Here is a 25309-nt window from a genome sequence, read left to right as displayed (position 1 = left end):
ACAGAGACTGGTTTATCCTATATCATGTCTTAAAGGGGCATAGAGCAAGATTAAAATGTTTTTTAGAAAAAAACTACACTTTTTGGAGACTTAAAAAATAATTGTATGCGTGTCATGCGTGTGCTCTTCTATTATAGACTAATGAGACAGAATCACTGCAGTTTACAGGAGCAGCCTACTGTGTTCACAACCTGTATGTAACTACAGTCCAATCTGGAAATGAGGAGCAGAGTAGGATGACAACCAACTGAGTCTGTTGCAGAAATACGTGCTTCTGTCAGAACTATTGAAATTACATGATACAATATGTGATCATTTAACATTGAGAAAACCGCTGCTGAACCTTTTGCAATCAGATTCAATCAGCAAGATTTCCCTTATTTTTCTAATTAGACTCACCACATTCTGATTTTCTGGAATTTATCTTTCAAAACAATCTTTTTGGGATAATGAGAGCTCATTAATGTCATATAACAGAGAGTATTTTCTTTTTAGCTTACACATCCCAACAGCAACATGTTTCTATGCTGACTTTGTTATATTCACGGATTTCACGTCCATAGAACTAAAAATTAAAACTCAAGCGGGATGTTTCATACATTTCACCTCAGCAAAAAAAACAACATTAACCTCAAAACCAGCTGTTTTGCTGGGTCGACATAAAACTCACACAGTTGCTTTGATTTATTTTTCACTTCATGAAAATCAGTCCAGTGTCGTTTGACTTTGTCAGAATCAGGGAAACAGAAAGCCGGTGAGCTGGTGGTTGACTTAGTGTCAGTCAAAATCAAGGTTGGACGACAGAGGAGAGCAAGATAGCACTATAGAGAGAAATACAGAGGAAGTGAGCGATACACAGAACAGAGCCTGTAATAAAAATAACATTCAGGAGCAGTAATAAATCACCCAGAGTATGAACAACATATTTCTTTCAGTCCTTGGCTGCTGAAGGTTGCCTCTGATTGGTCATACAGGCTTAGCAGCAGTGAGCTCCAGAGGCCTGCTGACAGGTTAGAAACCACAGCAGACTGTGAGCAGTGAAATTCATCCCACTGTAAAGGGGTCTTGTTTGATTTTAAGAACATTTAAGTAAAGCCGGACTGAAAAGTTGAATGTGCTGGTATTAAAAACCAGACACTTACGGAGAGAGCGAGAGAGACTATGACAGAAATGCTATTGGTGAGTGGTTTTCCTCAGTGGCCACTTTAGTGGTTAACTAATGTTTTCAACTCCTGTTGCAGGCGGGTCTCATGACTGCTGCGTTTGCTGTTAATCATACATATACAACCACAGACAAGCAGCAAACAAAACCAAAGCCATTCAGGCAGAAATGTAACCATCACCAATAAAACACATGTACCATAAGACATCGTGTTGATATAACCAATGTGGTTTTGCTGCAGGAAATGAGTCATTTCAAAAAGCTGGGTTTGTTCCATTTTTTCTTCTCGACAGTCTCCTCATAATTCATTCACAATTTCTTCATTCTTCAGTTATTCCTGTTTGAATATGCTCCTTTTTATTCTCTCTCACGTTCTCTATTTAAAAACGTATTCCTGAAATGCTCATGGACAACACTTTTCCTCTCTGACACCTTCGGTTTTCACAAATGAGTCAACCATTTCAGGAAAAAGCCGTGCATTTGTTTTAGGCTGGCGTAAACATGTTCAAAAGAGATTGATATTAAGCCAAACACCAGGCCAGGCAGGCAATTTTACAGCCAGGTTACACTAACACTGACACATTAAATGAGCGCGCAGTGACTCCAATCCACTTGGTGGCAGTAAAGCTAATCTCAGCTGGTTTGCCACCCACCAATAATAAGAGTTAAAAGCAGAGAGGCAAAATATCCCAATCAGCAGAAGTGATGGCAGCTGTGAGTAATGACAGATATTCTTTTTTTTCTTCAACCACTCAACTTTTTGAGTGAAATGCACCTATTTCAGCACAGCTGTAGTTTTTTATTTGGAGAATAAAATGTGCCATGTCTATTTTTGTCATTATTCCACCAAAACACAACTATTTTGTAAATGTACAAAGCATTTGTCCCACACACTTTTTCATTTTTCATACTGACAAATGTCGGTTCAGCTGGTTCACACTGCATAGGCAAAACCAAAAATATGTACTTTCCTTCAGTATTGGCTTTAGTGTGATGCTTCTCTTCTGAGTGACACCAGTATTTTCATCATACATTTGGCAGCGTGGACTAAAGGGAAAAAGCCCTGATGGATGCAACACTGCGACTACGCTAGCTTGCTGCTGCCGCAGCCAAAATAAATCACTCCACTAACACAGTAAGATAGAGAGATAGGAGTTGGACGGAGGAGAGAGTGGTGCTGTTAGCCAGAGGTGCCAATTGGCCAGGTCAACTATAATCACCGCAAATAGAGGACATAGCCACACACACACACACACACTCACACACACACAAGAATTTGTCTGCAAGCTAAAAGGCTACAAATCACTGGCTGTTGAAAAGGTTCAGCAGTGTAACAGAAAAAGCACTTCAGTTAAAGATGTTGATGTGAATATTTCTCTACTCTCAGGGTTACGAGGGTTGCCGATACAGATCAATAACAAAGGGAAGCAAACATTAAAGGCACTAAAATATAAATGGCTTGAAAGTGTGCAACAATGGCACAGGCATTCAAACCAACATATATACTTCTGCTGTCAAAGCTGGAACAGTAAAAGTCAGCAGTTAAACTAAACAATTTAACACATTTATACTCACCAGCCACGTCATTTTGTACAGAGGACACCTAAAACTGCAGCTGGTGTGGGCTTCTGCTGATGTAATTCAAGGTTTGATGTGTTGCACTTTCAGGGATGGTCTTCTGCATACCTATTTCTTTCATCTTGAGCCAGTCTGGTCATTGTCCTCTGACCTCTGGCACTAACAATGCATTATCACTCAAAGAACTGCTGTATACTGGATTCTTTTCTTTTTGTTGAACTATTCTCTGCAAACCCTAGAGGGGGTTATGTGTGAAAATCCCAGTGGATCAGAGCTTTCTAAAATACTCAGTCCACCAACAACCATGCCACCTTAAAAAGTCACCTTTCTTCATTATTCTGATACTTGGTTTGAACTTTAGTAGATTGTCAACTGCGCTGAGTTGTTTCATGTGATTGGTTGATTAGAAATTTGTGTTAACAGGCAGTTTAAATGGTGTACCTAACATCTCTGTATAACAACTAATTCACAGCATTATTATATCACCAGTAGGAAATCTGGTTGATAAGTTATGACTTCTCTATACATCATGTCTGTGACGCCCACCACAGTGTTGTAAAATACACCCTTTCTTCACTGTGTGTACGTGTGAGTCTATGTGCATTTGTGTGGCTGCAGACGAGCTGCTGTCCGTCACAAATCCAACTGAGAATATTCAGCTGTTATCAGTGAGTGAGTGGACATATGGCTGCAAGTGAATGTGACGACCACACACAAGATGAACAGAAACTCATTCAGGCTGCAGTACAATGACAGGGATTGTGTTCAGACAGAGGAAGACAGACGGCAGGTGAGTCTTTTTTTCACAAAGTCTGAATGGGGAAAATCTAGAAAGATGGATGGGCAGATAATGTAAAAACAGACATAGAGAAAAAGCAGTTGGAACAAGGGGTTGATGATGATACAGTAGAAAGTAAAGTTACTGTAATAAATATCTTATCCAAAGAGACACATTTCCCTGTACCTTGATATCTTTTGCTGTGATTTTTGTTCCCAAGTGAATGAGGTTCCAGCAGTTTTGCATTTTGCATTTTGTGATAGAATTTAATATAAAATATTAACACTGTAGTATAATATTAATGTATGCAGTTGTTCATGTTTCTCAGTCTCAGAATCAGATTTGATTGTGCAGATCACAACTGGACCAGGTTTAGTCAATGAAAAATCTTTACTCACTAATTAGTCCTTCTGTTAAATGAAGACTGCCCCCCCCCCCCCCCCCCCCCCCACACACACACACCCTTCAAAAAGCATTGCCGTTTCCTTTGTTTTATTGCTTTTTGTTGACAAATGAAATATTCTGGGGTTTTAGACAGCTGACTGGACAAAACAAGCATCTTGTTAACATGTCACCCCAGGCTCTGTTGCAAAAAATATTAGCTGCAGTCATACTCCCATGCATCATTTAACTACCTGGTATTCTTTACTCAACCTTGTCCATCTGCTCTTTTCCGCCGAGTCCCGCCACAGAAGCCCAGGTGTCCCAGGATCACATCTGTCGGGTTCTGCTGGTCAGTTTGGCTTTGGCCAAAGTGCCTTTGAAAGTTTGAGTGAGCTGCAGAGATGAGGCGAACACTGCTAACTGGATTAAGGACGGCACACTGTACCTCCCACACTTCCTCTCTCTAGTGCCCTTGAATGAACTCTTATCATATTCACTGTGTCTTAAATAGGACACTACACAATTCTCTGCATTTGTGTTTTGATAGGCTTTTTATCTCGCTTCCTGTTCTTCACTGTCTCTCTCTCTCTCTCTCTTTCTCTCTCATCTCACATATTTCACCCACATCATATTAAAACCAATGTTTTCCCTACTTGTGTGTGTGTGTGTCTGCTCCTTTGTATCTAGGACTTTGGATTAAGTAGAGACGGCGAGCTGACTCATCAGGCAGCTTGCATATGAGAAATCATCCAAGCACAAACCCACACACAAATCTCACAGAGTGGACGGCCCTCCAAAAATCAGACACACACAATTATACACACACACACAAGCCATTTGTATGCTACAATGAAGTTGACTTTGAAGAACTGAGGTAGCTCACTGAAGATCCTGATTGAAGCACTGATGAGATGGAAACAGAAAGTTGGACAAACAGACAGTTATCATTTCTGTCCCCGCTCACCCTTGAGACAAAAGTTTTTCACATGAATAACAGTGGGGCTGAAGATGGCTGAGCAAAAGTCCCCCAACTCCTCTCTCTCACACAAACAAACCTACTTCCAAAAAAGCTTTTCTCGCCAGTGTACATTGTAGCATCTCACACACACACACACACACATCATTGTTTATCCCCAGATTCAGACACAAACAAAAGCCAAAGCTGTGCTTTCCCTGTCTGTGTGAACTTCATTACCGGGGAGAAATACAGCACAACAAATTAATTTTCTTAGGCGAGCAGATGCTTCCACGGTCATTAATCAGGTTCCATAAGGAATTTAGTGATTATAGGTGAGGACTCCCAGACATTAATCCCAGGTGACGACAGAAAATTACCTTTAATAGGACCAACCACATTAAAATTAATTCACTGCCGAAATACAGAATTTAAACAATAGGATATACTCTATGTGTATCTCACAATTACTCAGTTGGGCCATCTGTCCCCTGAAAGTATGAAGGTCTTATTCTAGTAGTTGAACAACTTCAGAAAGTCCCTAACAAAAAGTCCTGGATTGTCAGCAGTATGAAGGCGCTGCTGAACTGAAAGAAGAGAGCCGACAGGTGCGGGAACAGAGATCGACTGAGGAGCATACCGGGGTACTGCAGGCCAAGGGAACTGAAACTGAAGATCATGAACAGCACGGCGTTTGTGCGATCTGGTTTGTAAAAGATCGCAAGATTCAGGGTAAAGCTTGTGGACTCAGACTGAGGGAAACCTGAACAGGAGTTGGCTGAGGAGAAGAGAATTAAAGGCTGACAAATGTCCAAAAATGAGCATCCTTCATCAAATATATCTTGGCTCAGCCTTAGGATACAGTGAGAAGCAGCCAGAGAGAGCTCAGGGCAGTGGTCCCTTGGAGGTAATTTGGGCTTATCCAAAGTTTGGACTATGTTGTTTAGTCCAGTACCACAGTTATAATGAATAGCTGAATAAAAATGAATAGGAACACAAACAAATGAAAACTGGTGATGCCTGCATTCAAAGTTGTTTCAAGTCTGTGCCAATTTATTTGCTGGACTTACATCTCAGTTTTGTAGTTGGAACACCTCTCAAGGGGGATCTTCAGGACTCTGTTGTTAAGTCCCACGAAGAGTGACCTGTCACTGTGCAGGATCTGCAGACTTAGGATGGGTTCTCGAACACCTGGTGGGAGAAGCTCCATCTCCTCCAGGTAACAGCCTTGTAGGTTCTTGTTGGGTGTAGCCAGAGCCTTCAGAATGGTGCCATATTCTGATTGGACAAGATGGACAAGAGGATATCAGAGATATTTGACAAATATACAGAAGGCATTATCTTTTCTTTTCGAGGAATATATGGTTGTTTCTATGTAAAGGTCCAGTACATAAGAATTTGTACATCCAATGGATAGACCGCAAACCCATTCCTAAGCTATTATAGATGTTGCTATTCTTAATCTTCTCAAAACTTGAGACATTGAGCATTTAGGCTGCAATAGAAACATGGCAGCACAAGATGGTGGCCTCTATCAAGCAAGGCCCTTGCCTAAAGTAGAAGTAAAAAAGTTTATTCTAAGGCAACAAAAACCAAATGATTTCTATTTTAAAGCAATTATACAACATAATTATGGGTTGAATATTCAGTTTATGTCAACAAACCCTTCAAAATGTTACACACCGGACCTTTAATACATCAACACTGTAGAAAGAAGTCCCAGTTTTGTTCTTGTCTTGTGTTATGCTCACCTGTACTGATATACATGACATGGTAGAGTGTGTCCATGCCCTGAACAATGTCCACAACCAGGTTGGAGAAGCGAACGTCATCCTGCATCACCAATGGATCAACAGACTCTGGCTGGACCACGTCATTCATCAGGTAGAGCCTCTGGGCATCCTGCAGACTGCGCTCTGTGAGACCCTCGTTGGGACCCTCATCATCGATTGTGCCGCACTGGAAAGACAATTGGGAGATGTCAGACAATTTCATTCAGTTCATGCAGGAAAGTAAAAAAGGAAGAAAAGGCAGAAAAAAAGGAAGAAAAGCCAAACAATGGAGACATTTTGAACACACCTGTCTAAATCAATATGCCCTGCCTGTTCTTCAGTTCTATTCTCAGAAAAGAGAAACTTTTTCAAAATTACTCTTTGACTGTGATTGGACCATAGCAACAATAGAGCGACATAATGATACACTGCAGGAAAAATAAATATGAAATGACAGTCTTTTGAAAAGCTTTTTCTGTTTGGGTTACAGGGCTCAGCTTTGGATTGCAGCTTCTGCTCATTCCTGATTACTTGAAATGACATTGATTTGCTGAAGCATTCAACGTTTTGTTTGGCATCTGCAGTTGCAGAGAATTTTCTGGAAGAACAGCAATGATTTAAGAAATGTAGAAAGTGTCTGTATTACTAGATTAGTAGCATCTGTCTGAAGTATTAATAATAACCTGCCTGCTTTAGAATAATTAATTTTTGGAATTTTTTGCAGCTGAGACTGATGGATTTTGTAACACATTTTCCTAAACAATTATCTGCTTCAGATTAGATGTCCAGTATGTTTGAAAAATTGTGGGAATTGGATCAACTTCCTAAAGGGACTAGGATACCTTTTTCTAAGTGACAGTTTTAGTCACAGTTGACCATTTTAACTCTTAAGAGATTAACAATGGGGGAGGACAGGCCTTCACTGATTCATGCCGTTGAACTAACCTGGAAGTTGTGGATGGGGTTGGGTGTGGGAAGCCAGGTGGAGCGAGGGTTTTCCTGGGAGCGGAAGGGCCCGTTGAAGGCCTGCGTTATGGCGCTTAGGTTGAAGGCACACACCGCAGATGCTGCAATGCTGTTGCTTTATAGAGAAATGAATAGACAGCACGCGGTAGCAAGGGAAAGAAAGGAAAGGGAGGTTAAGGAATGATTGAAGGAGATGAGGAGAGAAGAAAAGAAGGTACAAAGAAAGATATTACTTCAACAGTAGTGTTCATATCATTACATGTTGGAATTTAATGTGAAACCATATCAGAAATCAACAGCTCCCAGCTGTGTAATAAAGCCACGTTGTAATGGAAGTCCTCTCTTTTATACCAGCACTGCATGGGAGCAATGTTGCAAGCTGTGTTTGGCTGCACTGTGAGCTATGCTATCAGCGTTGCACAGTGAATGGGGACACTATTAAGCTGAGGATATACTGTAGGAGGTAATTGCACAGATTATGTGCAAACACATACAGCATACACACAAGCATCCGCCTCACAGGTGTTACAAACAAGAGTAAAAGCCTGCTAAACTGACAGCATGAGTGAATATATTATCGTGATGCTCCCTGGTCACAATTATGCTGCATAGTAATGAGTGTCTTGACTTCCTGCCTCTGCAGACTGTTTTTACACCTCAGACTTATTACTATGCATCCAACTATGTTGAAATGGCTTGTGAGATGCTGATAGACCATCAGTTAGAAGATAGGGAGTGATAACATTTTCGGGCAGAGAGCAAGAGAACTGCGGAGAGAAACAACAATAACAGCAGAGATCGAGCCTTGACAGTGAGGAAGGAAAAGAATGACTAAAATGGACTGTTTTGGTTCCTTGGGAAAAATATTAATCAGTCGAATTGGCTGGCTGACACATCTGAGGCACTATAGGCTCTGTAAAATGTGCCTTTTCTTGATGTGGGAAATGTTTTTTTGGTGAGGTTAAGCATGGGATCAACCACTGGGGTGCCTTTTGCTTGATTTTCACTCTCTTAATTTCCATTTTGTTATGACATATTCATTAATTTCTTAGCTTGGCAAACTGCAGTATAGTTACAGTGACTTTTGAAATAAAACAAAACTTTGCTGATCAAGAGGCAATAAAAAGACTGTCTTTAAAGTATACCATTTCAGATCATGACAGGGTTGTGGACTGTGCAGTGAAGGTTCTTAAATTCTTAAATTTTGGGAACCAAATGGAGTGAAAATAATGTTCAACATACTAATTAGTGTGAGATTTATCTTAAGCACACATCAAAGTGAAGGCTTTCACGAAAAAAACCTAGAAGTTGTACTGATTTCCGCAGTTTATCTACGGCCTCTGTTCTCAGTCAAGAAAGTCTCTGATCACGGATAATGAAAGTCATTATTTGGATGCTCAGTTTAAAATACATTTATGATCATTTTTATTATCTGTGAGACTCATCCTTATCTTAAAGGAATATAATTAGATATGTGTGGTTGTGCTAATTTATTTTTTCAATATCATTTTTAAATCTGTTCAGCTCTGGTCAAACAATGGAGGAAGCAAACAAAAAAAAAACTTCATTCATTCTCTCTCTCTCTCTTGATTTTTTTGTCACTGGCTCTAGTGGAGAGTGTGTGAATCAGAGTAAGTAAAATGCTGTGGTAACAAAACCCAAACTGGAGGAAAACCACAGGCAAATAAGCTGCAATAACTGAGCAGTAACCACACACATTGGAAGGTTAAACTGTGGGTTTGTGGTCGCACCCGTCTACAGTTTGCAATGAAGCCATACATCGCCACACACCTGACAAGAATCCACTTTACTCTACATGTCTTCCTCAGCAGTGCTTTTCTGCACATATAACACCAAGTGAACAGAGTGAAAAGAAGCACTGGGACAAATACAGTCTATTGCTCAAATGGTTGCTCCACATATGTTCAGAGTCTGCTTTAAAGCCCCAGGAAGTGAATGGAAGCTGTTTGACAGCTGCTGTTGTTTGCTGTTGGTGCTCCAGCACCATGATGAAAGTAAAGCTATTTCTCCAAGTGATTCATCTCATCCCAAAAGCCCATCTGATGTTGCTGATGTCTTCTCAGTGATTTCTTTTTTTTGTGCTTTGTTTTATAGAATTTATATAACATGTATAGAATTTCTCTCCTTTTTCTTTTCAGTGCCTTGGCTTGAACTCATTTTTTTTCAAACCCCTTTATCAAAACTTCATATCCCACATAACTCTGGATGTCTCAGTGATTGCTCTTGCTGTGCCACCTGGATGAAGCAGAAGCCTCGTCGCTGTTCTGTGATCTCTCAGACCAGAGAGATCAGTGTGTACAGATGTGTCCCCAACGTGCCATGTTCTCTAAAACTGCATGTACTGTACTGTACTCACATTCAGTCTTAGATAATTAGGTTATATCGCTGTAGTAGACTCACTTCTTATTGAGTAGCATTTGTATCTACATCAGTTTCAAGAGAAAAAGAGACAATAAAACTCTATTTATATTGAACCCAGAGAGGCATTAATGGACACTGGTCACTAGTTTTGTTTGAATGCAATTTCACAAACTCTCATGTCATTTCAGAGCCTGCTCTCCATGCAATCAAGTCATTCCCTTCACCCGATGTTCCCCGACCCTTCAACTCACCTGCAGCTCATCACCTCATTAGTTTCCCAAATTGTACATTAGTCCACATTCACCTTACTTTTGCCAGAATGTCTTGGGAGGTTTCCAAGTGCTCCAACATTATAATTCTGTTTTGATTGCCCAATGGAGTGATATCCTGATATGTTTTGACCTCGTTTCAATCTCTGACTTTGACTCAATAAATCAAAGCTTCCTGAAACTGAATCCTGTTTTGTCATTCTCTTGGGTTCTTCTCTGCCAGTGTATGCAACAAAGAATCTCCGCAACCAGGACACAACAGTGTCAATGCTTTCGAGTGAAAGACAAAGAGTGTTGTAACTGCATTATTTATTTTTTTCCTTGAAAAAAAGTCCTACAAAAGTCGGTCATACTTACTGGTCAGTTGTTTTGTGCAAAATAAAAACTTGACAGAGAAAATAGATGTCATACGAATTGCATCAGTGTACCAAAGCAGAGGGAATACAGCCAAGTCTAGCTGAGACCTGAGGTTTTAGACCAATGCACCTGACCTCAATTTATGTGTAAAAAAACAAAAAACGAATATCATCTAAAAGTACAATAAAGCCAATGAGTCAACTTCAGTAAATACCTGCATCACAGCAAAAATGGAAAATGGTCCACTCAGCAGAGATGCATGGCTGCAGAAACTGAACCATGCTAGCGGGATTATCCATACATATTTTTATACTATACAACAATACGCCAGCGAAAGCAAAAGCTTTGGCCCCAAAAAGTCACATTCAGAGGCTGACTGAGTCAGCAGCACCTACCCTAAACAATAAAACAACACCACAGGTACAATCAGTTGCACAAAACCCCAGGTGTTAGATTCAAGCTTTCGCAAGGAAGTGCACAGTTCACAGTTCGCTTCTAATGCCATTGTTAACATTTGAGGTGTAACAACATGTTTTTTTAGTCCAAGCTTCACATGATCTCTTTTCACAGTCAAAAACAAATGCACCTGAGGGAAAATCAGAGAAGCGGTAATTTAAAGAATATCTGCGACAGGAATGATAAAACTACTGGTCCGCGAGCAGCCGCTTCTGTCAAACTGCATTCAGATCAGGCCCAGCCTTCCACTGGGGGCCTGCAGTTCATTTCAAGGTAAATTTGAAGCCAGTGAGTTGATATGAGGGGTTGTTTAAAACCAGGAATACCATACAGTTATGTGGCCTGCTTTACTTGGCTGGCCAGCACATCATTTATCATCCATGTCATATCTGATCTCACTTGGAGTCACTCACATATTTTCCATGTATAGGGAGGTCTGGGAGGTGGTCTGTATATGTCTAATTGCATGTGTGTCATGTCTCAGTGAATTTCAAAAGCCAAAAAAGGTAACTGACCACAAAGGACGGCCGTGGCTCAAGAGGAAGTCTGGGTCACCCACTAATCAGAAGGTCGTTGGTTCGCTGCCTTCAGTCTGCTTGCTGAAGTGTCTGAAGAGTCCTGAACCCCAAACTACCCCTGACAGCTGTGCCGGCAGTGTGTGAACAATGTGCAAAAGAAAAGAGTGTTGCATATGGATTAACCGTATGAATGTGCATATCAATGGGTGTAAACGGGTGAATGGCGAAACTGCACTGAGTGGTTGTCAAGACTATAAAAGTGCTATATAAATACGGACCATTTCCCATTGCCACTTAAAACTCTTTATTAGTGTTGCAAATGAGCATTACTTAGACCCATAATCACACTGAATTGCCATTTCAATCTGTCTGATGCCATAAGCAACCATTTCTGCAACTGTAACCAACAATCCAATTCACATCCACATCCACTCAGCAATCGGCCAGGTGTGTGGAGGCGAAAAAAGTGAACTGTTTATCTTTTTTTTCACCCCAGTTATCAACAATGTCTGTCACTTTATGTTCACAAAACTATGAATGCCTGCCAGAAGATAAAGTCTGAAACTCAGCTGCAAATATCCCCATGTTTAAATCACATCTCTATCAGCTTTTCACCCCACCAGAGACTGTCGTGACCCACCTGTGACACCTGACTGGTCTTTTTTTCTCTTTTGGACTGTGGTGGGAGTGGTTATGGTGGTTATGTCCTTCTTTCCTGCCCCTGTGCTCTCCTCACACCTGCAGACGACCTAATTAACTAACCTTAAGAAGCCTGCTCCTTCTGCATCATTGTAGTTTATGTGTGACTTAATCGACTACTAAAGTAATCAACAACTATTTTGATAACGGATTAATCGGTTTGAAGCTTTCCGATCGTTTACGCTTCTTAAATGTGAGTATTTTCTTCATTTCTTTGCTCTGGATAACAAAGAAATCATTAAAAGTTAATCATTTTGGTTTGTGGACCAAACAATACATTTGAGAACATAATCATTTCCAGGTTTGACGAACACCCATCAACATTTTTTAAGGTTTTCTGAAATTTTATGGACCAACCGATTCATCGAGAAAATAATCGACAGATTAATCGATTGTGAAAATAACCGTTCGTTGCAGCTCTATGTGACTCTAGCCCACATTTACAAGTGTGTTTACCAGACGTTTCTGTTCCTTGTCTTCCTGAAAAGGCCCACTCAGATGTTACTCTCATCTTCAAGACTTCACTTCAGTCGCCTTGTCTGTCTGCTGAGTCTGAGCTGTGCCCACGTGAACCACCTGCCAGCTGCACTCCCAAGTTTAAGACTTTTATCACACTTGAATTTGCTTGCCTGTGACAGTCTGCTTTTGGCATTTTGCCTACACTGAGGCACTGAAATGTTTTTTGCCATTCAAATAATAGATGTTACAAACCAATGCTTTTCCAGCATAGTCTGGCCTTTCACTTGACCTGCACAGCTGTGCTGATCTCATCCACACAAATGAATTTCACCTCTTCAATCCTACACCAACACTTTTGATTATTCTGTTTTAAATGAGCGAGGTATTTGAATCATTAAAAACAAAACCGGAGATGGAGACAGCCAGTCAGCCATTTGGAAGAAATGTAATGTTACTTTCCTTTTATATTTCCATATTCATTTTTATTTCTTTTCAGTTTATAAAATGATTTTAAACTGAGAACTATAATCACACAGTTAGTAAGGAGGAATATCACTAATCATAATTGTGTATTGCAAAAAATATTATCTTCATCTTCCAACCGGACATTCTGCCGTTGTTTCTCATCCCCGGCCAAAACCTCTTAGATACGAGACCCTTCAAGTACTGTGGAGGGTTTGACTGAAGTCACAGAAATAGATAAGATTCATAATTAAATAGAAATGGCAGGTTACACCTCAGCAGGCTTTTTTGAGCACATGTGAAAGGGACCCTGCCAAAAAGGGCCTGGAGTTAATTAAAAGACCTGGCTGTGCTTTAAATGTCCAGTTTATGATAGAATCCTAAAAGCCTTCACCGTATAACAACTGTCGACAGAGGCCGACAGGCTCTGCTGGCTTCTTCTCATCTCAGCAAATCATTCCATTCCTTTTTTTTTCTCATTTGAACCAAGCCTTGAGCAAATGATTAATTTGTCATTTTGTTGGCCAATTTTACACATCAAAACCTTTCTTTTTACAACTGCAAGTGAAAATGGTTTGTATTAGAATTTCTTTATGCAGAACTGTAAATTTCCTTCCTGTCCAAGGGCCTGGAAGTGATTTTTAATCAATAATAAAGTACTGGAAAAGTTCCAGTCCGGGTTCAAACCTCGTCATAGCACTGAAAATGCTGTCGTAAGAATTTTTAATGATTTGATTTTAACTCTTGATTCCACCACATGTCTGCATACTCTCCAGACTCTGCCATCTTGGACCTAGGAGCTCTTCTGTTTGCAAAAATGAGTCTCTTTCCACCGTTCTGCTAATGATGTGCACATTTACCTGCCACTAAAATGGGGGAACAGGAAGTCTCTATAACTCTTTATTTGACTGTATCAATAATATTAAAACATGGATTACTTATAACTTCCTACATAATGATAACTTCCTTAACCTCAATGAGAATAAAAAATAAGTCATACTGTTTGGTCACCAGTGGATGTGGATGCGTTGAGCCCTCTAGCATCAAAACCCACTTATCAGCAAAGAGCCTTGGTGATCTCAAATATCATCAGTCGTCAAGTGTAGTTTTTTTTTTTTTTTAAGCTAAGGTTTATCCCTAAGGTGAAGACCTATCTCCCTCCTAAAGTTTTAAAATAGACTAATCCATGCTTTTATAACATTGCAACTGGATTATACTAATTCTTTGTATGTGGGTTTAGACCAGTCATCCAACAACTCCAGCGTGTCCAGAATGCGTCAGCTCGCCTCTTGACTGGAAATAAGAAGAGAGACCACATCACTCCTGTGTTTTTAAAGCTCTTAATGGACTAGCACCATCTTGCCTCACTGAGATCCTCCATCCTCATACCCCATCGCAAGCTCTGAGGTCAACTTACTGGTGTTTTTATACGACCAGCGGACTAGCAAACGGTACGTTTAAAGACCCACCTTCTTGGACGTTTTAATGGGTTAACAATGGCACCAATAGGCAAAGTGACACCCAGTGGAAAGTGACAAAATACGGAGGCAGTCGAACCTGAGTGTCTGCAGTCTTGCTGCGTGTACTCAGTATTTTGAGTACAAAATACTGTTGCTCACACTTCTGGGACGCTATTAAAAAATCAAAAAGAAAACATAAACAACAAAAGCAAAATAAAGGGTTTTGTTTTTTATATTTTGTTTTTTTTTTACATTGTAAAGCATATTGGTCAACCCTGGTTGTTTTTAAATGTGCTTTAGAAATAAAGTTGACTTGACTTGTATATCTGGTGATTGTGAAGGGTTTGTTTTCACTTGGAAACAATTAATTATTGGTCAGAAATCTTGCTTCGCAAATATTTTTACCAGCAGAGCTGGTGCACAGGGTCCATATGTCAATATGGATAAGTGCACTGACTTGAGATTCATGTTATTCTGTGTTACACTTACAGTAACTCCTGATCAATGAAATGTGGATGACCTATACTGTGTAGACGTTGTGTAACAAAGACATGCTCATTTGCACTATGGATTGCAGGTTCGGTTGCAGTTGACATTTGTTTCCATTTAAATCTTTCTCTTGCAAGGCACTTATAGCTACTGTAAATTAGACACTAACACTAAACCAGTGGAGTGTTCCCTTAACCGTTTAACATTTAAGAAAATGCAGACAAATGCTATTCTCCATTTCTCATCTGATCCAAGATATTACATGCACAATTAAATAAAGCAGAAAGCAGGAAATACCCTCGTTCAACAAAAGGCTAAAAAGAAAGTTGTAATTTCTGCTTCATGGATGACTTCAGCAGATTAATTGATTATCAAAATTAATCTTTTTCAGTTATTGATCAATATTAGATAATGTCTATTCAGAATGAAGTGTGTAAAGCGATAAATACTTCTGCATCTTCTTTGGGCTCTGTTTACAGCTACTGCAGATCAGCTGCATGTCTTTGCTGACAGGTGATTGCACCTCCAGCATCGGCAACAGCTGCCTACACTGCAAAGAAACCTGAAAAAGGGGCAAGGCCTAAAAGAGAGTATGAGAATAAACAACAGTGAGTAACAACAGTGAGTAACAGAGTACGTGTATGTATGAAACAAATGTCTGTCTGTGCACGTCTGATGGGAGGAGCTTAAGACAAAGAGCCACCATAATAAAAAAAAAAAACAATCAACTATTTTTCAAACAATCTGGTCTACTGCAGCTTTAATTGTTAAGGCACAATCTGAAGACAATCAATGTGCAAAAACTACTCCCACAAGATACATTTTAACAGTATTGTAGGAAATATCACTAGGTGGGTGTGAGGGACTTGGCCCAGATCACAAGCAGACAAAGAGCGTACTTTGTTCCAACTTCTCTTGTTGTGTTTTACATCCCTGAACTCCCATGAGCAGCTGTGAGCCTGTTCAATTTAGGCCATGCAGATAGTGACAGTGTTTGTGGTGATTGCATTAACATATCCAACCTCAATGAGAGAGGTGGTTTTTTTGGGGGGAGGCTCAATGAGTTTGCTTCAGAAAGGAAGGGCAATGAAGGAGGAGACAAAAGACAATGAACAAAAGCTTGGAGCTCCCTGATTTTTCTCATTACCGCTTCTCATTTCCTGTTTCTCTCCATCTCCATCTCTCTCTCCGCCTTTATCCCTCTGTCTTTTCTTTTCTTTTGTCTCCCTTACATTTTCCATTCTACCTATCATTAAAGACAACTGCGGGCTGAGAGGAAGTAGCCATGTGGTGGCAAGTCCCAGCAGCTTTTGCAGGTGAGAGAGCAAGACAGGATTCAGTTTCTCCCCTGATAGAACACAGAGTACATCTTCACACACACATTTTATTTCTATTTTTTTTCTTGCTTTATGTTTGCCAATTTAATGCTCTTCCAAATTTCCGTGGGTATAAGTGGAGAGGAAAAGCTTTTCTCCAAAACAGGCAGGATATTGTAAATTCCCAGAAGTGCTGCATCTTAAATGTGATGTGTCCACAGTCTAAAGAGGGACATTTTATTTGTCATCTGTGCCACAGTCAGAATCCCTGGATATCCCCTAATACTTAATTAAGTGTATTGAAGTTCTTACTTCATTAGAACCTATAGGCGTCAATGTGTAATTCACAACACAGAACTTCTTGGATTAAAGTGTAACTACATTTTTTTTCAAGTGAAAAGCCAGTGAATAAGTTATTAAGTCATGTTATTTGTTAATCCCGGTAAAAATATTTAGTTTAGTATAAAGTATTGAATTTATACATGTTGTGATCTACTTCCTCTCTGGTCAAACACCAGCTACTACATTCAAATTTTGCCATTGGTTACTTTAGACCACGCTTGCGTCACTGGTTCATTCTTACATCACTCTGTTGTCCAATCAGTGTAAGGCTCATTGTCCCAGACTCCTCCTCCTTTTTTTGTTGTTGCTTTCTTGCCTTTCTTTCTCCACCATGTGAAGCATGGTGTGAACAACTTAAATTCAGATTTCATTACCAGACCACACCCCCTAACTGCTCTGCACTCTTCCTCACTCAGGGCTCAGCCCACTTCTTTTAGCATTTTTCATATCAGGCATTGGGCGGAGTTAGCTGCAGATGAGAGGGTTTAGTTTTACACTTTAAACAAGCATCATTGTTTGCTGCACTTGGAGCCTCAAATGTAATAAAGCTAGATGTAAAATGTGTGCCAAAAACAGTTTTTTTTAGAAAATGGAATTTTATATAAACAAAACAAGGAAAATGTGAAGGCAATGAACGCCTCATGCAGCCAGTATAAAGATTAGTACATCAGTCTGTCACCATAGGCTCCTAAAATTATTCTCAATCAATACCTCTCACTTATCTTTTTTTTTTGCTGGTGTCTGGTGTTGCTGCTGCTGCTGCTGCTGCTTGTTTTGCTACAAAACCACATTTTCCTACGTTGTAAGGCTGGGGCCACTCATGTGCAGTGTGACTGTTGTGTTGCTGATGTGCTTCATCTCATGCACCTCTATTCACACAAGGAGCATGTCTGCCGTGGAGCTGCTGACTGGTTTTACATAGAGTTGGACTTTGAAATTGACATAAATAATACACTTTTAAATGCCAAGAATCTACAATATGAACTGTGCATCCACCGGTCCTGCAAATATTTGACATTAAATGGAAACATGAGAGGATTGAAAGGACTGCGGCTCAATGAACGCTTTGCCTTGAAACAAGCACAGCCAGTGTTGTTATTGTGACATGATGGACGGATAAATAAATGTGATAACAGATCATTTTGGTTAAGCACAGACCACTTTTTATCCAAATGAAATGTTTTTGATCTGTGCAGACACAGAAATATGATCAATTCTGATTTTAAAATAAGATTTGTGATGTCAGCATGTGGTACTAGATCAGATATACTAAGCTAAATCTCACCCATAAAATTCACTGTGATAGCTTTCGTTCTTATGGTGGATCAATAATGGTACATCTTATCTTACATTTTGCCCACTTCAATACCGTGTGGTCTTACAAATTTGACTTTTCTGCAAACGTGCCATTTGAGAGAGCAGTTGATATAAATTGATATAAAAATCAGATGCAAGACACTCGTAGTCATGAATTTGAACCATGAAATCTGATCTGTAATCAATTGTATTTGAATCAAGTTGAACAAAGTGGATGATAATCTGAATGTAGCTTTTCACTGTCGATTTTGCTGTGACTTGCACACATACAGTGTGGCCCCCAGCCTAAGACGACATGATCAGTCTCATTGTGTCTTTGTTATTTAGTGATTTCTGTGCATAAGAATAAATTATCCTCTGGAGGGCAGGAAAGTGCACAGAATTTCATCACACTCGCATTTAATTAAAAAAGCATCAGCATCTCAGAGGCATTAAAGAAGAGTCAAGGCCATATGAAAAGTTATTTGATTAAAGTCGAGTATAATTATTTTGGAATTTTGACCTGGTGGTGACTTTAGATGAAAGATCATGAAGTCCCAGGAGTAGCCGTCCTCTGGGAAACATGAATACTTTTTAATCGGCAGTGTAGCCAGCAGTATCTTGACATGTTAGACTTAAATGTGATGCACTTACACTTTCACTTAACATGAAAAAAAGCACAAAACTACACAGCTTGGCTCTCAGTGTTTTTGTCTCTGTAATGAAGTCTGTGATACCCCCACTTGGAGCAATCAAACACCAGAGGCAGTGTGAGTCAGTCAGTATATCCAGCTCGGCTGAGAGCTGCATGCATACACACTGATCATTAACAGCAGCAGGGAGGCTCTAAACCCTCGGAAAAATAAAAAAAAAAGTCTGTCTGTATGGGGGAAAATGTTACAGTGGAAAAAAACAAAAAAACAAGTGAAGTGATGGAATCTGAGGGCTAAAATGAAAATGGGTTTTGGTGTGTCTGTCACTGCCCCACATTAATATTCTTGTTGGTATTAAAAGGCTTTTATCTATCCGACATTGTTGAGGAGCAATTCACGGAGAAGTATCACATTACAGTGATTTTACATTTATAAAGCTCATATACTGCTTTGTTCTCAGTTTGTGCTGTGTGCACGAAGCACGCATCTACCATGACTGATTTGTTCAGAGAGTAACTTGAGATGAAATGATGTCCAAGTGCATCCACCCTAATCTTTGCATTCATTTCCATCTTCCGTCACAGACATACAGACACAGCAGTCATCTAAATGTCAAGACTTTTTCTCCTCTACATGAAATAACATTGAAATAATAGCGATAGTAGAGCCTGTGCCAGGTTACCAATTTTATTATTCCTCGAAAGAAAAATGATCTGAGCTAAGCTTTTTAGGAAAAGTATGCAACTGCACATTTTGTCTGCTCCCAAAGGTGTAATTATCAAGGTAATGGGCTTTTGAAATGAGTAATTATAAGTAATGAGATACATTAAATCATCTTTGAGTAATGAACAATGTGCTGACAAATCATTTCTTCCTTTACAGATGAAATAAACTGTGGCAGGATATGTAATGGGGGAAATGAGATCCTGTTATTTCAATGAATTCTCATCAAAATCTTTTCCTGTTCCAAGGGGGGAAAAAAAGATGACATTGGTTAGAACCAAGGAGTTTTTTTCTTTTTTTAGCTTGTCTGACTCTGTGGTGACAGATCGCTACAGATAGTATGAACTGAATCAAAGACAAATTCTTGAAACCTCATTTGCATGAACACCAAACTAAATCCCACAGTCTGACCTTGGAATGCTGTTATAATGACAAGATAAATGGATCAACTATTCAGCTGCAACTACTTCTTCCAATTACTTTCCTGGATAAAGTGCCTGCTCAAAGTTGAGCTGTGTGGCACAGTATTTCACAGACAAAAAATGTGAACTCAAAAAATAAAGTGGCAAATGGATGAAGATGGCTCAACAAGTGGCTCAGACAGCCACAGGAATGGAGCAAACAAAGAGCTCTAATGGTAACAAATGAAGCTTGGTCAAAGCTCAGATTTCTGCTCACGCCTCCTAAGTCACAAGAATAGAAGCTCAACCTGTGTCAGAACCAACATGCCAGTCACTCTTAACCTGTCAGATTCCCTCTCTCTCTCTACTTGCAGTCAGCTGTCATTTCAGCAGCATCATCACTGTGTGACCCACCTCCACCCAGGATGTGGAGAACAACACATCATAACAAGAGATCAGAGTGTGCACGGTGCAGCCAAAGATGTGTGAAATGTTTCCCTTTCATTTTCTGTGCACTGAAGTTGATGTTTAAAACCACCATTGACCGGTTCCTTCAACTTTCACTCAGGCACAAAATCAATCTTTATTTATCTGACATTTATCTCGATTATAAATGACGTTTTCATTGAGATAGTGTTTTTCGCCATATAGTTCATCCTTCCCAAAATGCCATCCATCCTCCTTCATCTGTCAAACCCAAAGCCATGCATAAGATGTTTTCAACTCCTCATCACCACCATCAGTGTCAGTCTTCATCATATTGGAAGCACCTAACTAATAGGAATGCTTCCATGGTGCTCTATTTCTTCCAGGGTCTCAACACCAAAGCTTATTCCTTTAGTTCACAATGAAGGTCTAAGGCAGGGGTGTCAAACATACGGCCAGTGGGCCAGAACCGGCCCACCCAAGGTTCCTATCCGGCCCACAGGATGAATTTGTTAAAATTTCACATTATGATTACTGTCTGCTCATAATGTGAAAAACTATAAATGTCAGTTTCAGATACCTGTGACTAAACGTTTTCTTCCTTTGTAGACTCACTGTGATCTGTAAGTTGTTATGCACATGTGTAAATGGTAAGCTTTTGCATAATACTGTTGAAATTTAAATCTAAAACAAAGGGAAACATTTGGAAATCTTGTTGTTTATATGGCGTCCTTATGCTATTATTTTACTGGCCCGATCAAATTGAATTGTACGTGACCCCTGAACTGAAATGAGTTTGACACCCCTGGTCTAAGGGTAAACTCCCTCAAACTTTTTGTGTTCTTATATTGGAACAGCAACTTAGAGGTCCAGTGTGTAATAATTGGTGATATTTAATGGTGAGATTGCAGACTGTTGCATGTCAGTCAACTACAGTGGCCTTCACATTCAAGAGAAGAGGCTGGTCTTCTAAGTTTGAGTCATAAGAAACGCGAAACACACACACTCTGTTTAGTTTTTCTCTTCTGCTTCATGGTCACCTCTATAAAGAAAGTAAAGTACATATACATACATATCTCAGGGTAAAAAAAATAAACGGTTCATATTTTAACACAATTACAGTATATATTAATTATTCATGAACTATTTCATTTCTGCCAATACAGTTGACCTTTTTAAGATGGACATACATGTTAAATCTAAATAAATCTAACTAGAATAGGGTCTAAGGTTTTAATTATTGCTAAATTCTGCATTTCCTTTATGGTGACAAATCCCAAGTGATAAATAAGAACACAAAATCAAATCTTCATGAATGCATATCTATATATATCTATATGTATATGTGTGTGTGCATTGTCTACCAATGATATGATAAACCATTGTTTCCTGCATTAGAAGCAACATAAAGGTTCATCACATGTGTAAACAGGTGCAGTGCCGGAACAAATATTAATTAACTTTCACTTACACATTGGTTGTGAAGATGCCGTAGATGAGGTCTTGCTCGGGCAGGTAGAAGGTGCTCTGCAGCTCGTTGTAGTAGAAGGGAATCTCCCCGGAGCGTGAGCAGTTGAGCCTCGCCTTCATGAACGTGGTCCAGGTGTCCTCCAGGAGAAACCGCCCACCAATGTCGTTCTTGCAGACTCGTGCTATGCGGGAATAGACCGTCTTGCCACAGTCGTGCTCCACCGCGTTCTCCCTCAAGAAGAAGAAGGTGAAGAGGCCGATGTCGTAGGCTGAGATGAAGTGGGGCTCTGCCAGGAGGAAGAAGAAGAAGCAGAAGAAGAAGAAGAAGAAGAAGGCAGAAGGAGGAGGAGAGAGGGGAATCATTACATGATGACTCCAGGGGAAGAAGAAATATTTGCAACATTTATCTTCTGGATGTTGTTGCTTTGACCCCTGTACTCCTTATTATTGATTGCAATAAAAACTTCAAAATGATACTGTTGCATTCCTGTTTATGATGGTCTGAAAAAGAGTGTCAATGTCAAACGTGTAAATGAGGGAAGGTGCAGAGAGAGGCGGAGAAGAGAAGATAAAAAATGGTTACTAATAAATCTGTCTGATGTTTTGATGGTAACTCAGCAATGTCTGTGTAACTGGATGCTCACGCCGCTTTTATTGCCCTCATGGTGATGCAAGGGATGATTAATTGCCCTATGTGATAGTAGGGTTATCAGGTAAAGCAGAATGAATCATGGTTTTAATGGGATGCTACTGTCATTCTTTGTAAAAAAAAGAGCGTAAACCTTTACATCCATATTTTTGTTTTAAATCCACGGCATTAATGCTAATATTATATATCTTTGTAACAGCTTAAAAAAACGACTTGCGACTGTGCTTAAACAGTAGTTTTTGTTCGGAGGATATTTGTATCAGACACTTCTGCTGATGCCTCATTGCTTTCTATTTGAGGGGATTTTGTTAAAATCAAAATCCACCTGAAAACTAAAGAAAATGTGTGTCTGAATGTCTGAACAGAAACCTAAGTCGTCTCAATCTTTTTACATTTTCATAAAAAGGGAAAGCTAATAAATAAATGCATGTCCTTGTATGTTTTCAGATAATTCTAAAACAACAACGCAAACTCCAACGGGTGTATAACTAAAGTGACCCAGCATTTATTTAAAACTAACTCACAATTCATTAGTCCACACTCAACTTTCACTTTTGTGTTGAGTTTAAAGCTAAATGGTCAAAAAAAGGACACTATTCTCAATGCTGTTCTGACAGTGTTCCGTGGTTTCATCACTATGAAAATACTCCTGCTGTTATCACTTCGGTTTCCTCTGAGACCCATTTACTGGAAGTGATATGAGCCAAGCAAACACAAGCACACACACACACACACACACACACAAACAGAGAAATAATCCTTATCTTGCACCGATTCATGCACACCTATAAACTCTCTCTGTCATCCACGCACATGCATGTACACACACTCGTGCACGCACACACACACACACACACACATACACACAAACACACACATTGGTGAGATGATCTGTTAACAGCTTTGATGGAATTTGCTTCAGGGGCTACTAAGAAATGTGAAATGCTGTTGCAGCAGCTCTTTAATTTCATTTCTAATGACATTTAATTTTATTTAAAAAAAAAAAAAATAAATAACAATCTTGGACCGACCACACTATGTGAGCACACTTTTGGTGAAAGGGAGACACAGCTATGTTTTTATTTTGGATAAAAAAGAAAAAAAAGAAAAACGATTCAGATGAGCATTTTAGCGTCTTTTCAGGAGTAATCTGCGTCTACACTGACATGCCTAGAAATGCATTTCAAATGACCTTTCAGGTAGACGGCATGTGTAAACAAGAAGCCAATTTTCTCCTTTCCTTTCCCGTTTGCGTAGTTTCACAAAGAACAAACAATGAGAAACAACAGCGGTGAAAACTAAAATATGAACCAATCAAGGGTAGAGAGGACAGCAGGCATTTCCAGAGCAGAATGAATCCATTTAAAAACAAAACAACATAGAAGTACTGATATCTACAGAACGCAATTTCTATTTACTGAAGCATCAAATCTTTATTGAGCATATATATAGTTAGTTCTCTTTTAAAGGTTAAATTTATGACACACACAGTGCAGTCATAACCTGCTGCTAACAAGCATCAGGTAAATCAGGGAGCGCTGCCATGTGACGACCATCATAATGCAGGGGTGCTGCTTCTTCTGCAGCCACAGGCCATGTGGAGCTAATTGTGCTTCCACATAAGCGTGTGTACAACATATTGCTGTGTGTGTGCGCGCACACACCTGTGTTTACATACATACTGTACCTGTGTCAGAGGAAGGGCAGATGGAGCTGACAGATATATCAGCATATTATTACTGAAGCTGCGTGGGTGAGGGATGTGTTGCGAAGAGTTTTTCTGCACCCTGCTGAGTGGTAAACAGACTGTTCAATCTGGCAAGCTGGTTGGGTGCTGGAGGAGTGAAGCCTCCATCGTCACATGACACTTTCGATCAAGGAGTTACAGTATGAGCAGCACTAATTGATATTCACATAAGAGGACGTTAAATGTGATCCGTTTGCGCTCGAGGATCAGGAGTACGGGATAGATTGATTGGATCTGGTCGGACAGTTCCGAGACATGTTTAAAATTGTTAATTACAGCAGGAAAACATGTTTGGAGTTTTGCATGATATATGAGGGGTGATGAGCAAAGATCCTAAACCACCTTTCAGAGCCTACAGGTGCAAGCTGGGGCTGTGGTGGAGCTACAGAACAGACGGCTGAGACGAGGCGACAAATGGAATGACAGAGAGAGATGGATGTGTGTTTGATATTCAGAGTGAGGCATGTCACGTATGCTCGGTGCAGGTTGCAGGCTTTGCCACATTTGTATGTGGCCATTATTTATTTATTGTTATTTAATTTAATCTCATCGTAATACGTTTACTGCAGTTTTCCCTGTGTAGACTGAAGTGGATAACATCTACTGTCGTGGAATAAAAAAAGCAAATGTTATTGAGCTGCTGCACAAAGACATCGTATTTAGAGTGAACCGCCGCCTATGGTTATTTGTATGCTGGACCTTAACACCACAGTACAAGTGTGCAGGATAACAGGATCTTTCGGTAGAAATTGAACATAATATTTAGAATTGCATTTTTCCTTCACGTGTAAACCCCTGGACACAAAGATGTGGTTTTGTTTTCTCAGAAAGATCCTTTCATCTCTTCATTTCTCTGCCAGTTTCTACATGCCAGTCAGCTCACACATACAAACACACACGTGTTATGTCGGTGTGATATTCTTGCGTCAGTTTCATGTGCACCAAAACACAGTTTTTGTTTTTTTTCTACATTAAAAAGCTGTGAGCAAATAACAGAAATATGAATTGAGATTCATGTCATCAGGTGCACGGTGGAAAACAGTTGGTCAGCACCTGGCAGGACCCCAATCCAATTAGGGAACAGATTAATTAGATCCAGGACCCCCTCCCCGTCTCCAGTTCTCCTCAACTGCGAGGCTT

General features: G+C 39.8%; 1 protein-coding gene across 3 annotated transcripts in view; it reads right to left on the bottom strand.

Annotated features, from left to right (window-relative positions):
- The window catches only part of sema5ba (sema domain, seven thrombospondin repeats (type 1 and type 1-like), transmembrane domain (TM) and short cytoplasmic domain, (semaphorin) 5Ba), a 159819-nt gene that overhangs the window by 28021 nt on the left and 106489 nt on the right, over positions 1 to 25309 (bottom strand). For all 3 annotated transcript variants that reach the window (XM_058622417.1, XM_058622419.1, XM_058622418.1), the window contains exons 9-12: positions 21775 to 22060; positions 7575 to 7710; positions 6609 to 6816; positions 5928 to 6135 (exon numbers count right to left, since the gene is read on the bottom strand). In XM_058622417.1, the coding sequence (XP_058478400.1) occupies positions 5928 to 6135; positions 6609 to 6816; positions 7575 to 7710; positions 21775 to 22060 (838 nt within the window). The remainder of the gene's footprint in view (positions 1 to 5927; positions 6136 to 6608; positions 6817 to 7574; positions 7711 to 21774; positions 22061 to 25309) is intronic.

This window comes from Solea solea, chromosome 2 (genome assembly GCF_958295425.1).
Source record: "Solea solea chromosome 2, fSolSol10.1, whole genome shotgun sequence".
In the NCBI taxonomy this organism is placed as follows: Eukaryota; Metazoa; Chordata; class Actinopteri; order Pleuronectiformes; family Soleidae; genus Solea; species Solea solea.
This window is presented reverse-complemented; position numbering and strand designations above follow the sequence as displayed.